This window comes from Argiope bruennichi, chromosome 9, assembly GCF_947563725.1.
Source record: "Argiope bruennichi chromosome 9, qqArgBrue1.1, whole genome shotgun sequence".
NCBI classification, from domain to species: Eukaryota; Metazoa; Arthropoda; class Arachnida; order Araneae; family Araneidae; genus Argiope; species Argiope bruennichi.
The window spans coordinates 4502419-4521758 of NC_079159.1; the positions used below are offsets into that span (position 1 = coordinate 4502419).

At 28.5% G+C, this 19340-nt stretch overlaps 1 protein-coding gene across 2 annotated transcripts in view; it reads left to right on the forward strand.

Moving 5' to 3' along the window:
• LOC129983732 (E3 ubiquitin-protein ligase HECW1-like) overlaps positions 1 to 19004 on the forward strand; it is a 41160-nt gene extending 22156 nt beyond the window's left edge. The window contains exons 13-24 of one of the 2 annotated variants that reach the window (XM_056093330.1): positions 101 to 183; positions 1402 to 1504; positions 2936 to 3097; positions 4451 to 4737; positions 5441 to 5550; positions 6075 to 6195; positions 7218 to 7331; positions 8327 to 8578; positions 9203 to 9482; positions 10178 to 10292; positions 13290 to 13488; positions 14555 to 19004. In XM_056093330.1, the coding sequence (XP_055949305.1) occupies positions 101 to 183; positions 1402 to 1504; positions 2936 to 3097; positions 4451 to 4737; positions 5441 to 5550; positions 6075 to 6195; positions 7218 to 7331; positions 8327 to 8578; positions 9203 to 9482; positions 10178 to 10292; positions 13290 to 13488; positions 14555 to 14666 (1938 nt within the window). In that variant the 3' untranslated portion in view covers positions 14667 to 19004. The remainder of the gene's footprint in view (positions 1 to 100; positions 184 to 1401; positions 1505 to 2935; positions 3098 to 4450; positions 4738 to 5440; positions 5551 to 6074; positions 6196 to 7217; positions 7332 to 8326; positions 8579 to 9202; positions 9483 to 10177; positions 10293 to 13289; positions 13489 to 14554) is intronic. The other variant, XM_056093331.1, reaches the window with a different exon arrangement.
• Positions 19005 to 19340: the final 336 nt, after the last annotated feature.

Consider the following 19340-nt stretch of genomic DNA (forward strand, 5'->3'; position numbering starts at 1 on the left):
ATATATGAAAGTAAAAGTATTAATTAAAATTATAAAATTAAAGTATTTATAGGAGTGTATTAAAAATGATTTGCATTGATATAAAATTATGTTTTAATAGGAAGCCTTGACTGTATATAATAGGAGTTCTTCTTTGAAACATATGATTACAAAAATTAGGAGGGATCCTGCTGGATTTGAAAGGTAATATTATATGGGTATATTTAAAATTACTGATTGCAGCAATGCAAGCTGGTGTTTCTTTAGCCTTTCTAATTCATTTCTTAAAAATTTTAATTGCTTATTTTATTGATAAGGAGTTTTTTTTATTATTATTTACCATGCATATGCTCCTTATAAAAATATAATAGGGGTCTTTGGGGTGGCTGAATATGTCTTCTTTTCTGTTCTTGAAAGTTTTAATTGAAATACTCTAATATTAAATTAGAGTATTTCTATAATCTATAATTAGAGCATTTTGATAATACTCTGTTGTTGATTGTCAGTGCTGTTTTACCTTCTATTCAAACTAGGTACTCAGAATGTTTAATGAAATTAAGAAGCATAGACTACTGCTTAAAACTGAATTGGATTTCATTTTTTATAAATAAAAGAATTGGAGCTAGTTAAGTTTAGCCTGGAGTTTTATCCCATGAATTTAGTAATTTGTTGACACTTAAATGGCAGAAAAGAATTTCAAGGGCTATATCCATTTAGTAGAGTTAAGTAGTTAAATATACTTCCTAATGTTGTAAGTCAGGAATTTTAGGCAATTGATTAAATTTCTTGTGATTATTTATTTGTTGAAGAAATCATTTTAGATTTAAAATTTGATATTTTTTTATTTGAAAGTCACAAATTGCATCATTTCTCATATATCATTACATTGTAATGATGCTATAAGTAAGTACTCATTGTAATAATGTTTGAAATTCTTTATGCTAATTAATAAAATTTTTGTAAACCTAGTATTTGATTACTGTGGTGGGGAAACAATTATTTAAAATATTAAAAACAGGAAAATGAACATTTTGCTTTAACAAGCTCTTTTTAATTGACTAACAAGATCAGTTTTAAGTGAATGTGTCTAGTTAAATCCAATGCTTAAACAAATCGTTATGAGAAAATAAAATGTTACGATAATTTTTTTAAATCACTCTACACAATTTTTTTATGTAATTAAGAGTTTTGTTAAACATATAAAAAATGCTGTGGTCATTTTTGTTAATTTTCTAATATTTATACATTTAAAAAGGCAAAAACACACACATTATTTTATATAAAATTAATATATTAAATAAAACTTTCAGATGGCAAAACGATATTTGTTTAGAAGTTATTGACTTTTGAGCTTCCTTTTCTGGTAATATCAGGCTAAAATATATTAAACAAATTAGTTAAATCTCAAATGATTTTTTATAGGTATCAACACAATCGAGATTTGGTGAGTCTTTTGAACAAATTTGCTGATACTTCTCGGGAATTGCCCAGAGGTTGGGAAACTAAGCTTGATAGAGCTGGAAAGGTAAGTTTCATGTGAAGATAGTTTTCTTGACAGTATAGATAGAGCACCCATGTTTTTGTGTATTTTGTAATGTGTCTTATAATTTCATAAACTTGTTTAGAATAGTTCTTTAAGTGTGTAATCCTAACATTTCCAGAATAATGTGATAATAACTTTGAACCTGAATTTCAATATTGATATTTACTAATTTATTGCTTGCTACCACCTTAAGATGTCAGCCAATATTAATTGTATTTATTTTTAATTAAATCTCTTATGCATAATTTGACATTAAAGATTTTTTAAATTAAATAATTATAAATTACAAGTTGTGACATCATTTAACCTGCAGTTTTTATATTCTTACACTTTTTTTGTTTATTGTGTAATATGGACATTCTTAGTAAACTTTTCTTCTCATTATATACCATCTAATTGCACTTTTAACTGTACCAATTTCATTTCCTTGTTCCTCATGCAAAATATGCATTTCATTGTAACATTAAAATAATGCACACATACAGAAGCTAGCAATATATTAGCTGAAATAAAATTAAAAAAAAATTTTAAGTTAATAACAATTGTGTATAAGTTTGCCAGATATATTTCTGAATATTCTCATCATCTTTAAATGTTTTATTGACAGATTTCGTTAAAAAGTTATGAAATAACAAAGAAAATAAAATTCCTTATGCCTTATCCTTCAACAGTATGGAAGAGAAACTAGCAATTAAATATTTGTATAAACTATGGAAATGGTTTGGATTTCATTGTAACAGTGAAAAGAAATTCATAGTTTTATTAAACGTGGGGGGGGGGGGAATTGGACAACTAAATAGATGTTAATGATAAAGATAATTTTTGTGAGTAGTATGAAAATTATTTTTGAGCAATAATATTTTTTAAAGTTGCCAGCAAAGAAACATAATTTTTGTAATTAACTAAAATTCTGTTTAAAGTTTTGATAAAATTGCATTAAAGTTTTGACAAATTTAATGATATATGGGGATCAAACAATCTTCTTGATACAGTGAAAACTCACTGATAGATGCACATTTAATAGTGTTAATATTGTGTAATTATATATTAATTTTGCTATATTTTGTTTGTTAAAGCATTTTAATATGGTCATATAATCTAAATTTTCTATAAGTAAGCTTGAAAATTAGAGATTTAAGGATTAATTATTCATAAATGAAGCCATAATTAGGTCTGTTATGCTTTCCCCTCCCTCCCCTCTGCCATAGGTGTAATTTTGGAATTCAACTGTTATTGTTTGCTTTGGGTAGTCTGTTTGCAGTTGATAATGTTGTACTGATTAATCCATCTTTTTTCTTTACTGTAAAAAAGTTTAAGCCAGAAATGTTTTTATTTGTTCTTATAAGTCACAAAAGTTTGTAAAAAAACAACTGTAAAACATCATCTTTTTTTTTTTTTTTTTTTTTTTTTAAGCAATTCTTCATTGATCACACTTCTCGAAGCACAACCTTCATTGATCCTCGACTTCCTATCGAGACTCCATTTGTGAATCCCAACAAACTTCCTGTTCCACTCTCCAGGAGGCGCAGCCGTAGTGCAGGAGAGGAGGAAATAAGACCAGATGCCATGGCAAGGGTGAGAAATTTTAAAATGCCTTCTTCAGAACTTGGCTATTCTTTTAAATTAAGAATGAAGTGAAACTATATTTCATTTATAGAAAAGACTTTTTTTTTAAATGTTTCTTTTTACCAAGAGAAGTATTGTAATCATCAATATATTATCTCAAAATTTTGATGCACCTACCTTTCAACTGTGTCAAAAAATTGCATTTGGAGAACTAAACCTGTCATTTTTAGATTCATTGGATTGGGCTAAATTGACGAAATTTGATTTGTTGTCTTAACACCAAAATAATACTGTATTCAAAGCTACATCTATATTGAATTTTGGAAAAAATCTGCCCTAGAAGAATGTTTGTATAAACATGCATAAACATAGTTCAACAGTATAATGAATTACATGTATAAAATTGGATATGTTGTCTTTACATCAAAATTGCCTATTTGTATTAAATTTTGACAAAATGCAAGTGTAATTGTCTATCTATTTGAGATTGATTATTTACTGAACAATCCATTTTATGTCACATTTTGTAGATATACAAAAATATTGAGAGGCTAAAATGTCCACTTTTTATGTAGCTTACATAGACAACCAAGCTCTTTTGCAAACATTTTTTAAAAATTTAAATAATTAAATTTTATAATGAGTGTGTTGTGATTTTCTAATGAACTGCCTGGTTTTAAATATAATATTTTTAATCTTCACAAACACAGCTACACTACAAAATTTACAAACGCGCGTAGACAATTAGGTTAAAACAAAACCGTATGGTGGAGAGATTTCACCGTTTCCAGCCAAAAGCAGTCGGCGTTAGCACAAGGATGGCACATGGGGAAAAAGTCGACCTCAGGATGCAAATCTGCCATCCAACTGCTTGTCTTCTGTAAAATGCCACAAGGGGGCGCTCTCTGCTCAAGGGGAAAAAGAGGTGCTACAATTTTAAATTTTGTAGCTTGGTAGTTATCAGTCTGTTTACCAGAACATCCCAATTCATATGTCCACTGGAATAAATTTAAATAGAGTTAATTTTTGTAACAGTTTAATCTTTTTTATCTCTTTTGTATATGTTTGGGATATACCAACATATTCAAACCATTCAGAAATTGAAATTGTCTTATTTAATTTTTTAATATGCAAGTGCATTCTTTAATGTCTTTTCCATATAAATAATAAATTTATTGAAACTCTTTACAATACAATTGAATTTTGTGATTGATATCATCTTAAACTGACCAAGAGGGTATTCTTAAGAAAATTTGAACTTTCTCTGCTTCAAACATACTCATTTTTCATAGTAATGATTATTATTATTTTTTTTATCTGATGATAAATGCATGTTTCATTTCTACCATATTTCTCTTATAGCAGCAACCTGTGTCCGGTCCATCCACTCAGGGCCCAGTGCCACCTCCCAGGCCTCCTGCCACTACCTCAACAACTGTTCCTCATGTTGTTCCGCATGTGCCAACTGCCTATAATGATAAAGTTGTTGCATTTTTGCGACAGCCTAACATTCTGGACATCTTAAAAGAAAGGCATCCAATTATTGGTTCGAACCAAGCATTGCGGGACAAGGTTAATGCTGTGCGGGCTGATGGTACTGCTGCCATTGAACGCTTCAGCCATGACATTGATCTCACCATTCTTCTCAGGTAAATCTTTTTGTTGGTATAGTGGACTTTTCATTTTGTGGAATTTCTTACCTTCTCAATTAAATTTTAAACTTATAAACCATGTTGTATTTATGTATAATCTGAGCAAACCTGACATTTATGGATTGCCTTCCTCTCCCCAGTCTTTTATGAGAATTCTGTTGCATTACATTGAGTGTTTTTTTTTTTTAGTGTGATGAACTGTGAAAAATATTCCCTATTCTTTAAATTGCCAGTAAGTGTAAAAGGTTGAAAACAGGAGGGGGACCGTTAAATTTATTAAAATCCATGAATGAGAAAAATGAAAACTTTCTTTCGTGCTAAAATAAACAGTTTTTTTTAAGATCCATTATTTTCACATTTTTAGAGGAAAATATACTGTAGATAAAGATTTGTAAGTAAAGGTTGGAAAAAATTGCAAAAGAAGCTTTCAAGTCATTTTGTCAAATTTCAATATGCATAAAATTTTCACAGTATTTAATTTTTACTCTCATTTAAATATCAACAAAATGTATTGTTTTGATACAAAATTTGTTTATCTTGCATTAAACAGTGTTTAAATGTCTTGCTCTCAACCGCTATATTTTTGTCTTTTTAAGCCTCATAATTTAATATAAAAATTAAAATTGTTATGAGGCTTTTGTATCTTGTCCTAATTAGTGTAAATATAAAAACACAAATTTTTCTTTCTTTTTTATTTTAGTCTATTTGAGCAGGAAATTATGTCATACATCCCAGCACAGTTCACCAATAATGGTAACAGCCATCGCTCCCCTCGCACCTCTCCTCAGCCTTCCCCCCAGGCCTCTCCAGGTAAGCTGTGTCTCCTTCCATTTACATTCAATTTCATTAGAATTTTTAATATTGATTAAAAAGATTTTTATAATAAAATTAAATTCTTGGTCATTTTGAAATTTCTGCATGTTGGGTTTCTGCTGTAGGCAGTAGGCCCCTAGATGATTGGACTAATTGCAAATGCTCTACATTCTTTCTTCTTCCTTCCTTCCTACATCTTCCCCTTTCTCTTAATAAAAAGTCCAAGGCCAGAGAGTGTAAAAGGCTAGATTCCTTTGAAGTTGGTGAAAAATATCTACCTCTCATGATGGTTTGAATGGTTGCATCCAAGGGTTATTTTGACATTATGTCAAAGAACCCACAATGTGGCCATTAAAACACTTCTAAGATAAAAAAAAAATTCTGGAAAATTTTGCTATTTATTATGCTCCCATTCCTCTATTTTGAAAAATAAAGAATTGGAATTTTAATAAAATGCCCTGTCCCTATTATTGTATTTTGTTGTTTGCCATTTTTTCTTATTTTGCCTCCCACTTTTTTAGGCCTTCAGAGAGCAAATGTGAGAGCCCCTGCCCCTTACAGAAGGGATTTTGAAGCCAAGCTACGCAACTTCTATAGAAAGCTGGAATCCAAAGGTTATGGACAAGGACCGGGGAAAATGAAGTAATTTTTTCAAACATTTAACCTCATGATGAATAATGCAATTGAAATAATTAAGCCACTTTTATTTTGTTATTCGTTTCAATTATCTTTTCCAACAAATAAAAAATACATGAAATAAGATACTTAACATTTCTCTTCTTTGCTTATAACTGAATGGTGATCTAAATGCCATATTTTAAATAAAGGTTCTTTTTTTTTTAAAAAAAAAAAATCTTATCTTATCTAACAGAATAGTATTATTTAGTGTTCAAAATTAAATCAAATATGACTGTTTGACTATTGGCATATGTGGACTTGTAATTAACTAAATTTTTTTCTATAATCTTATTAATGCAATAATATAAAAACTTGTATCTTTATTACTGCTAATAATGCTTTAATGTTCAGGTGTTTCCCCCCCCCTTAAAGTATAACATTTTGTTTATTTGGTATTCTTTATTAATATATTTGAAGACAAAGTAAAATGAAAATATGCAATTAACCAATTAGGCATTACTTTTAAAATGCATAATTTCAAAAAGGTAAGACTGCATAAAATTGAATGTATATAATACAGTTTATAAATTTGAATTTTTTTTAATATGCATCTATTTTGCATCACAATGAAAGTAAATGCTATAGCATTCTACTGTGTAAAAGTGTTTATCATCCTCGCATTTTAATAAATTATTAATAAGTAGCATTATGTAATCATGTCTTTATTATATGTTTTCATAAAATAAGATTTTAGAACTAAAAAAGAATATTTATTATTGAAGTTCACATTTTGTTATTTCTTAGTTTATATATTGAATAAACTAATTGGAAAGTGGTGTGTATATTTGTATTATGCCATTTATTGTTTTAAATTCTTTGCTATCAATCTTTTGACCATAAGGTCTTTTAGGTATTTTGAAAATTATTTAACTACTAAAACTATGAACATCACTTCAAGATAAACTCTGATGAAAATATAAATGTGGTTTTCATTTTTTTTTATTTCATATAATTGATGCAATAAAATTGTTTGCAATTATTTTTAGGTTAAATATTAGGCGAGATCACCTCTTAGAAGATGCATTCACCAAAATTATGGCTGCTTCTAAAAAGGACCTTCAGAAATCTCGTCTATACATTAGCTTTGCTGGCGAGGAAGGGTATTGCACTTTTAAATGCTTATATACTGAAATGTATTAACATAGGATGCAAAAATGAAACATATGTTAAGATGATCCATTCATTATTAAGAAAAATGTTTCCATTTGATTATGAAGGAATTTTAAAGGCTTGCCATGTATATATATATATATATATAAGAATATGAATTTTTTTTTTTTTTTTTTTTTGTAATTGGTTTTCACATTACATGTTATAATGCTCTATCTTCTATGAGATGAAGATTGTTTACAATAATATTATACCAGTTGAATAAAAGTATTTAAAAATAAAATTAGTACTGGCTATATGTTTTAGATTTATGTACTAATATAATTAGTACTGTGTGGTTTATGAAAATGTGTAGTAAAAAATATTTGTGGTTATGAGATTAGAAAGACCTAAAAAATCCTACATGCTCCACTCGTATGATTTTTGCATTATTTTAAAGACACTTACCTAATTGAAGGAATTTTGTAATGTATGTGTTTTACTGCATTATTTTGAATTTTGGTAATGCTAATAAATATCATACAATATCTTTTAATACTAGTATAATAACAATAGAATTGCAATTGAATGAAGCAAAATGAAAAGTTGCTTTAGATAATACTTAATATTCCTATCCAGTTAATATAACACTTAAACATGTCTCCCCTTATGGATAATTAATATGAATAGGTCAGGTTCAGTTAAAAGGTGTTGGATCTTCATATTAATATTATTATTAAATATGCAAACTTTTATTTGCATTTTCTTATTATATATAAATTAAGTCTTGTTACATATAAATTATAAATTTTATTTCAACCCTTATAATTATGAGTTACTTTCTCCTTTATATCATTTTGATATTTAAATAATTTATTCAAAAAATTTGTGCACAATAAATATGAATCTACTACTAGAATCTAATTTATGTTATCAAAAGTTAAAATAATAGTGAGGATTTATTTATTTTGAGTTTTATAAAACATTATTTATTCCTTTTATGCAGGTTGGATTATGGTGGCCCTTCTCGAGAATTCTTCTTCCTCCTCTCTCGCGAGCTTTTCAACCCTTATTATGGGCTGTTTGAATATTCAGCCAATGACACATATACTGTACAAGTGTCTCCTATGTCTGCCTTTGTGGATAACCAGCATGAATGGTTCAGATTCAGTGGAAGGGTATTGGGTCTGGCACTTGTACATCAATATTTGCTGGATGCCTTCTTCACAAGACCTTTCTACAAGGCTTTGTTGCGACTGTGAGTGATTTTTTTAATCCACTTATTTAGTGAATATATATTCTCTTAATGGGTTCTGCGTTATTTTTTCAAAAATAATGTTAGAAGACTTATTGAACAAAATAAGTTTTTTTTTATTTATTTATTTATAAAATTTTTCTTGTTCTTATCATTGTTAATAGATTTTAATAAATTTAAATTTCCAAATGCACATATCGTTTTGAAACTGTTGATTAGAATACTTGATATCATAAAGATGTGATAATGAGAATTCTATTTTCAATGCAAGAATAATTGAAATGTATTGAATAACTTTTGAATTGTTTGCCTTAAAGATCCCATCTCACTTTAATGACACCAAATTACTAGAAATCATTTAAATGCCAATCATACTGCTGATTACTTTTTTAAAATATCAAATTTTAATCTTGAATCTAATTTTTAAATCAGATGCTTAATTATTGATAAATAATAATTAAAACAATAGTTAGGAAAAGAATATTTCCTATTCATTAATATTTGTTATCCAATTTAGTGATTCACTTAAAATTTCAAAGGATTCTGTATTCATTTCTTCTGGGGTTGGGGCTGTAATAATTCATTCTTGTATGTCCTCATGTTTTTATTTATTTAATCTGTGAGCAGCCCATGCTCATTGAGCGATCTTGAGTACCTGGATGCAGAATTCCATCAGTCTCTATTGTGGCTTAAGGACAATGACATTTCTGAACTTGGACTAGAGCTGACTTTCAGTGTGACAGAAGAGGTTGCAGGGCATGTTGTTGAACGTGAACTCAAGCCAGGTGGAAAGACAACAGGTGTGGTGGAGAGAAATAAGCGAGAATATATTGAAAGGATGGTCAAGTGGCGCCTTGAAAGGGGAGTGGCTGAACAGACAGAATCGCTGGTTAAGGGTTTCTATGAAGTAAGAAAATTGTCTTAAGATTTTCTTTACTTAAAGTGATTTTTCAATTCCTTTTCAGTATTTTCTTCCTTTCCAAATTTATTGTTGTTTTTTATATGCATTGATATATCAGTGTAAAAATTAGCCGGTCATTTCATTGTGTTATATCTTCTTAAATTGTAAGTCTTTACCTCAAGTAGATTTGTGGAAATATATATATATACACTCATCATTCAAATTCCATTAAATGGAGAAGCAATTTAGAAAATCTTTAGCATTAAAATGTTTTTTTTTTTTCAAGTCTTCAAAATAAATTATTTATTAAAAGTCTTTGCATATTATTAATCATTATGTGGGATGATTTATTTCACATTTACTTTTTACTTGGGGATCTTAAAAAAAGGATGCATATCAATACATCAAAAAATTTGTCAGCAATCAAAAAGAGGTCATTTTAAGAAAAAAATTAAAGCTTTTATACTAGATGTGAGTTTTGATAAATTTTTTTCATTTTCTTGATAAAAAAGAAAATGGAGTTGAAACATTGCAGAGTAGTAGTAAAGTAATAGTTTTTTTGTAATTTTTCAATTTTTTTCATTCTATTTCTATAGATTTTCCTACTAGTGAGATTGTTAAATGAAATAGATTTTTTTTTTATTTGTTATTGGAGCATTTTGATTTTATCATTAAAAAAATACTATGAATTTTTTTTCAAGGTTGTTGATCCCCGCCTAGTATCCGTATTTGATGCCCGTGAATTGGAGCTGGTTATTGCAGGTACTGCTGAAATTGACATTTCTGATTGGAGAAAGAATACAGAGTATCGTTCAGGTATGTAACTTTAACTGCGTAATGAATCAAGTTTAAATAAACATAATATCAAGATCTCTGAATATGTATTTTTTCTCAATTTAATATTTATTGTGAACTCCCACCTAAAAGGTTTTAAATAGAATTTTTTACTTTGTGAACTTTTAGTGTTTTTCAACTATATTTTATAATTAGCTTAAAAATAATTAGTAATTCTAATTTGAAGTCAATATTCTGTTCTATCGTCTTATCTTTCATTTTGAGTTTTGATTGTTGAAGAGTCATTTGTATCAATGTTATTGAAGCATATACATACTTCTTTATAATATATTTGCATCATCTTTAATTTGAAACATAATTGATTCTATATTTGGCTATAAAATATGTCATCAAAAACAAAGTTACAAAAGTATTAATAATCAAAGTATATGTTAATGGTGTATGGTAGAATACTATATTCAAAAGCAAAATCATGCTGTCATGTGTGGATGAATTGAAGAGCTTATTATTTGCAGTATAAGGAAAATAACGATGAAGAGCCAGTAGAAAAATTGCCATCATACGGTGAAATTGTGCAAGCACTTCAACCCTTAAGAAGATCAATCTAATATAGTGCTGAATCTTTTAATAAACATTATTCATATGAAATGTTTATCTAGTGATTGTTGATAATGCAGTAATCTCAATTTAAAAAAAAATTTTTTAAAAAGTTAAATATATATGAATATTTTTCAATCCTGTATATCATATTGATGTTTCTGTTTAAAACAAATGAATAATAAGAATGATGTCATGTGCTCAGTTTTTTCACATGTCCATGTATTTGTACAGAATTGTAGTATTTTTAAGGCATTTGGGTTGAACTGATAACTTTGACTTGGTTAGCAATGCAATTTCTTTAAATTGCATCTAAAGGAATAGGAATATTATTTTTCAAATACAAAAGAATTGGCCAATAGTTACATATTTAATTTGATTAAATTTAGCATATTGCATATGATCCCAAAGGAAACTATGTAATATTTATTAATATTAGAAGTATGTGGTGGAAAAGAAAAGAAATCACTGCAGATGTACTACATATTTATTTAATCTTTCAAATATGCTTATAAATTACACCAGCCTGCAACAATTTCTTGTTTTAAAAGTAATAGTTGTTTTTTATGTATTTTCGCATGCTTATTTCAAAAATAATATCAGTTTTTACGTATCACGTACAGTTTTTTTGAAAAGTAAATTTTTGAAATAAGTAAAAATACACAGATTTTTTTGCGATTTGGATAGGATAAATTAATAAAGTATGTATGTTTATTCGTTTAAATAAATTCTGAAAACCTCTTACTTCATTGAAATTAAATAATACCTTTATATTGAATAAATACTTATAATTGTATTTTTAAAAAAAACCTTTTATTTTAAAATTCAAAACATTGATGGCAGTTGGATTTCACCGTGAAAAATAAAGTACCTGAAAAATTTAATAAAGCCGAATTAAATGAATTAATTCGTGATTTAGATTTAACTAAAGAAAATGCAGAATTATTAGTCTCTCGGTTAAAAGAGGAAAATTTATTAACGACACATACGCCGTTTAGTTGGTACAGGAATCGAGAAAAGCAATTTTTATCATTTTTCAAATCTGATATCTTCTTGGTTTATTGTGTTGACATACCTGGTTTATTACATGAATTAGAAGATAATATTCTTTATAATCCGAATGATTGGCGACTATTTATAGATTCCTCAAAGAGGAGTCTAAAAGCAGTTTTATTGCATAACGAATCTAAACTTGCATCAGTTCCAGTTGCACATTCCGTTTTCATGAAAGAAACATATGAAAGTATGGAGATGCTTCTCACTAAAATAAAATACAATGAACACAAGTGGGCAATATGTGGTGACTTAAAGGTTATAGGTCTGCTTCTCGGGCAACAAAGTGGATTTGCTAAATTTCCGTGCTTTATTTGTGAATGGGATAGCAGGGACAGAGAAAGTCATTGGATAAAAATAATATGTCCGAAGAGACAAGAATGGATTCCTGGTAAGAAGAATATTTTAAATGAATATTTAATAGATCCTCGAAATATTTTATTGCCCCCACTTCACATAAAATTGGGACTCATAAAGCAGTTTGTGAAAGCTTTGGATAAAGGTGGAAAATGTTTTGAGTATCTTATATCGAAGTTCCCAAAATTGTCTAGCGCTAAAATTAAAGAAGGTGTATTTGATGGAACACAAATAAAGAAATTAGTTAAAGATTCCAATTTTGAACAATGTATGACAAATAGAGAGAAGCAGGCTTTTGTTGCATTTAAAGATGTGTTGTAGAAGGTTTTTTGGGAAATGAGAGAAAAGAAAATTACAAAGAACTTGTAACTGAGTTATTACGTACTTATCATCTTTTGGGGTGCAATATCAGCATTAAAATTCACTTCCTTCACTTACATTTGGAATACTTCCCAGACAATTAAAGAAAAATGAGTGACGAGCAAGGTGAAAGATTCCACCAGGATATAAAGGAGATGGAACACAGATATCAAGGACGGTGGGATGTTAACATGATGGCCGTTTACTGTTGGTCTTTAAAAAGAGACAGTGATGTGGACCATAAACGAAAAACTCGAAAAAGAAGCTTCTTGACTTCAAGAAAAACACAAAAGTTAATATTGTAAATGAACAGCATTATTGTGCTTAGTTAATAGTAACTACAGTTGCAACTGTATGCATTATACTGCATTTTGTTAATTTTTTCATCGTCATTTGTAAAAAATCCTTACGTGTTACATAAAATTTAGTTTGCATTTTGGAATGACATCATCATTGCTGATATAAATCAATTAAAATTTTACAAACAAAAAAAAATTCTTTTTTTTGCAGGCTGGTGTTATTATTGAATAACTATATAATTTGTGTGTTGTTTAGAAAAATAGATATAATGAAACCCTCTCTTTGCATTTACTTTGTTATCACATTTTGTATTTTTTAAATGTTAATGAATTCAACCTCTATTTTCCCCAGGTTATCATGACAATCACCCCGTTATCCAGTGGTTTTGGCTGGCTATTGAAAAGTTTGATAATGAGAGGAGACTTAGGCTTCTGCAGTTTGTGACGGGGACATCTAGTGTACCATATGAAGGATTTGCAGCTCTTCGGGGAAGTAATGGTCCCAGGAGATTTTGCATAGAGAAATGGGGGAAACCCACAAGTCTGCCAAGGTAGAATGGCATCCTGGATCTTATTTTACTTATTTTTTATTTGATTAAATTAGTGGAATTCTGGGTTGTTTGGTAATGTTAAAAATTAATAATAATTTCCAACAGTAACATAAAAAACAAATTAATGATGGATTTTTTAATTTGCAGTTTTACTTCTTAGTAATCTTATAATTCAAGTCTCTGAATTTGCTGGTTATTTATTTATTTCTGCTTTGAGAATGATTTAATAATAAAAATATAACTGAAGCAGTTCTTTATTGATAAATCCTACTCTCTTTTATATGTGTTAACTTTTTATGTCTTTACTACGTACTATTTGGATTGATTAGTTCTATATATTTTGATCGATTAGTTTTTCTTTATTTTTTTACATAATAGAAGAGTTATTAAATTATATTTATTAATATTTTAGGATATCATTTGTATAAAATAATGTCTATTATCTATGATTCATGTCATGCAGTTCTTCATAATAAAAAATGAATAAATTACATTTTTGTATTTTTCAATAATTGGCTTGTTAATTATAATTCTTCTATTTCTTCTGACTTAATGTTTTTATGACCATTGAATTTTTTTCATGAAATTTGTTTCTATAATGCGTACATAAAAATAAAATTTTCATACATTTTTTTATCTCAGATTGACCAATTTTTTAAGAGTTTTTAAGCACATATTTTGCATATAAACACCAATTGGAATATGCATTCTTCTTTATTTATATTTATATACTGGACTTCTAGATAGAGTGTATTGAATTATATATTTGCTACATTATTTTTATGGATCAGCATATATTTATGTAAAAAAGTATTGCAAACAACATTGTTTTAGCATGAAATAATAGAACCATAAAATTGACAGGTTTCTTATACCTAATATCAAATTTTTCTTAGTCAATGTAATGATTGTCTGATATTGTAAAGAATTTCCAAAGAAAATGTTTTGACTCAAAATTAATTATATATTCATTATAAATAATGGCATTGTCATTATTATCACACTCACTGAAATACAAATATATATGAAAATGTATACATAAATATTATTTTTTCCATCTTTCCAGGGCTCACACCTGTTTCAATCGCTTGGACTTACCACCATACACAACTTATGAAATGCTGTATGAAAAACTGCTACTAGCAGTTGAAGAATCTAGCACCTTTGGTATAGAATGAATAGAAAGTATCAATTGGATTGTGAATTTTGCTATATTTGGCCTTTTTGCAGGTCATGATTGTTGCCTTTTTTATCAAGGTCTATTTCTGAGCATGGAATTCAACATCATTTGTGCAGTTTAAGTAAGGTGGAATCCTTACTTAAAACCTGCCCCTACATTAGAAGCCTTGACAAAGAACACTTGTGTGTACAGTCTTTGCAGAATATCTGTACATGTGAAGCCTTTCTTCAAGGCCATTTTAAAGCTGGAGTCCAGTTCCAAAGTGACCTGTTCATCTGAAGCCTTCTTGCTGCAATTTGTTGAGGCCATAGAAAGAGCATGAAATTCTGCAAGATTCTCACTGCTTCTGAGCCTTTCAATGTTACCTCTAAGATTGTCTCTGAGCCTAAATGTACACCTGAAGCCTGCTAAGGGAGATCTCAACAGCCGTTCCATAATCATCTCGGTGGCTGAAGCATTTTTCAAAGTCATATACCAGGCTGAAACTTAAATGAGGTCACTTCTTTTGCCGTCTCAAGATCATTGCTACATCTTAAACCTACCTGTGAGCTGCCTGCAAGTCATCAAGAGAATGCGGCCTCTTGACAATCTCTGTTTTCATAATTGACAAGAAAATTTATCTGGAAGACAACGTAAATTTTCTACTTATGGCCTTCATGAGTGAATCTATATCTCCATAAAATTAAAATTGAAATTTTGAAGAATTAGACTTGGAAATTTGGGGTTAACGTGTTCTGCAGTGTAAACCTCTTTAAGCGGGCCTTGAGTTATGAAATAATAGTTATTCCATGGACAGTGTTACTTTTTAAAATTAACTTCTGGTGAATTCAGCAAAAAGTGATAGTCATGAAAATAAAATTCAAATATTAACTTTGTCTTTTCTACAAAGCAATTTTTTCAGCACTGTGTCTGCCTTCTAAACAATATTTAGTAATGTGCTGCAAGTGAGTGTGCTTTGTTTTTGCACCTAGCCTAAAGGTGCAAAAGATATTCTTCTATACCTTATTGGATACTCTAAATTGATTGGACAAACAGCAAAGTTTCTTTTTTTGCTGGAAGATATTAAGACAAAATTAGGTCACTGCTTAAATTAAAGCTTTTGTAAAGGGACAAAATAAGTAAGTAGTTCTTGATGATTTTTCACCTCTTAAAAAAAAGAAAAAAATGCCTCTTAACTTTGGGATTTGATTTACTCTGCATTTAAGTATTCAAGCTGTTAAGAATTGCTAATTACCCTCATTGACCCGTCAGACTCTAATGCTGAAAGAGCAAAAATTATTATTTCTTTGAGGGTTGTTTGCTTCTCTGTATTGCAGTGTTCCTCCACTTTCCCTGGCTCAATGTACCTGTTCCATTTGGCAATAAATCATTGACATTTATATTAAAAAAGAAAAAAAATGTTTTTCTAAACATATGATATAAAAGATGTTCAAATGAAACATAGACTAGATTAGATGTTTGGTGTCACTGACCACCACATGAAGAATATTGAAAGGAATTATGATACAGTGTGGTCATACTGTGAATCACCTTTTGTGTTCAGAGAAACGTCCTTAGAACTGGTATCTGCTTATCTTTGAAAGTGAAGAAACCTATTAAGTGGTAGATTTGCAGTTTTTGACTTTATGGCTTAAAAATGCAAATGTCTGATTTGTAGATGACATTGTTATTAATTTTTTAATACTTCTGTTATGAAATGATCCATTAAGAATTGACTTTTTACAAAATCATCTGTACTTTTGAAATTGGACTCTTATAACAAAAAATTTGCTTGGGTCATGATTCATATTTTGTGCCTTTGTGATTTTGATAAGACATCTTCTACTGCTTCAGTGGTATACTGTGTGCCAGATATGCGATTTGAAATCTGTAGCAGTTGGTATATCAGCTTATATCTGCCGACCTGTTAAAAATATGAAAACATCTTGCTGTATGCTTTCAGTAGCTTCTTTGCCAAATGTAGAATATTATCTGTGCAGATATTAGTCTTTGATTCATTTGAACAATTCTTTTATATTGGAAGAATAAACAAACATGGAAATAGTACGGTTTTCTACGAATCAAGATATAGATAACTTGAATGCTTGGAAAGGTACAAGAATGGATACCCTGTGTCTAAGATGTACAGGGAGCTCTAGAATCAAAAATTAACTCTTTCCCTCATTTTCTGCATAGAACACACTTGAACTGTTACCAATCATTTTTATAAGTACATAGTGTGTAAAGTAGGGCAAATTTCTGTCTCTCAGTGCTTCTGAAGAACCAGTGATGCAAAATGCCTTTTCCTCTGCAAGACAGCGAACTTTGAAGCAAACGCTCAACCACTCGCTCTGCATAATGCCTGTCATTAAATGGTTTGGGTTCAATTTTTTCTCCCCAAGTTGGTTCCAAAAGTTATTAGAATTAAATTTGATTTGTATATACATTCATCAACATCAGGCTTTGATATGCCTTCATGTTACTGAGGTATATCATCTCATCTGCATCTCTTCATGTGGCTTTTCACATATTCAATGAACTGCAGGTTAAGGCACATTCAGATCAAGTGATGGCAATGAAAACAACCATTGTTTATATACGAGTATGAAATTTAATTTAGGAACTATTTAAAAGGAACTTGCATTTAAAGATTCAAGGTAATTAGATATTTCCTTTTGAAAAATGCTTTAAAAAAAAGAAAAAAATTAAACATCATGTTCGTTTATGGAAAATTGAAACTCAATTACCTTTTCAAAATGTATTGCAAAAGATATACAGGCAGTGTTACTTATAAATCATACGTAAATTTTTGCTTAGCATTAAACTGAAAATTGCTACTTTTTCTAATCTAGAGCTTTTTAAACTCTCTAACTTTCCATCCAAATTTTAGTGTAAAAATATCTGTTTACTCTTATCTTTGAATGAAATTTTTGGTTCTCGCCTCTTCCTGAATATCTATATAAGTAAGATAACAAAATGAGTATCATTCCATGATTTCATTGAAAAAAAGACTTATTTTAGTAAAATTTTAATTAACGGTTTTAAATTTAGCTAGACTTTTTAAAAATTTTGCTCTCTAGTTTTGACAGATCATTCACTATATATCTTTTTGCAACAATAAAATTCTTATATCAAAGTTGAAGGTAATCTTGAGATAAGAAGAAGGTGGCCATATGTAAGAACCTGTAATTAATTATTAATTTTCTTATTTTTCACATGCTAATGATAAATTCTTTCATTTTATTTATTCAGATTTTTCTAATGAATATTTTGCTAAGTTCTAAATGTGCCTAATCCTGATTGAGCTTTGTATAAAGTAAACTTTAAAAAGAAAAAAACTGAATTGATGCTTTCTCGGCCAGAAGTTGAGGTATTTTGTAGTCAGCAGGAATCATTCACTAGATTCAGGAAATGTTTTTCAATGGTTGTGCAATTGATTTTTCCTGTATAATTATTAATTTAATTAATAGGTTTTGATAAGTATATATATATGAATGCCATTAATACAGTTTGGGTTACTTATAACTGTATTTTTTTTCAGTATTAGAAAGTATTGTATTAGTGAAGTTTTTTTTAATATATACCTTTTTGTTTTACGGGTGAATTTCTGTTGTTTACGGTAAAGATTTATTTAATTTTCAATTTATTGGATTTTTACATGTGAATAATTTTTTTACTCTAAAATAATTTTTAAAAAATGGATTTGATTATGATTTGTGATTTTTATTCTATTTGGAAATTATTTATTAGATTTTTATTTTATATACTTTGCTAAGAATTTAGCATTAAAAATATTTTTCTTTATACTATTATAAACTTAAGAGGATTTAATTCATATTTATTATATTTAAATATGAGATTAATATTATATAATTTATTTGGACAGACAATAGTTCTGTTATGTATTGTGTTTTTGAAATCTATTATGTGCTATAAAACTATGTATAATATAATTATATATAATAATATGGATTTCAAAACTGTTCCTCAAGTGTTTGGAAATCACTTAAATTATATCAAGATTCATTGAATGTATGAGATTATTTATTGGAACTGAATATCTGATTCTTTTTAAAATACTTATTTTACTTTTTTTTTTTTTTTTTACTCTTCATTAATCAATAAATTTTCTGCTGAACTTAATCCCAAGTTTTCTCCCATTCATTTGCAACTGCAGCTTTATTAGAGAAAAAAATATTTTTGTTAATTTAATGCTTCTTTTTTTGTATGTGTGTGTGTGTGTCTGTTGTTAACCAGCTGGCCTGAAGAAATATCCTTGTAGTTCGTCTATAAATACACATTTGTGATGTCGGTTTTGTGCATCAGATTGTTTTTTATAATAAATGCTTTATTGAAATTGAATTGTATTTTTTGTTTACCGTCTATTTATTTTATGAAAATTTATTGTATCAGAAGATTATACATCTGAAAGTAACAGAAAATATATTTAATTTATTTTATTCTTAGAATAAAATGAAACTTTACCCTGTCGCTTAGTTTAAGTAGTTTATTTTGCGATGGTCCCAATTTATATCAATGTTACAATAAGTCTTTATAATTTAACAAGTATTTAATGGTGCTTAAAACCAAAGCTGGCAAAAAAAAAAGGATATAAATTTAATTTATAATAATTTAATTGGCGTCCAAAATCAAACCTCACAATTTTTTTAAATAAATTTTAAATGTTAATATT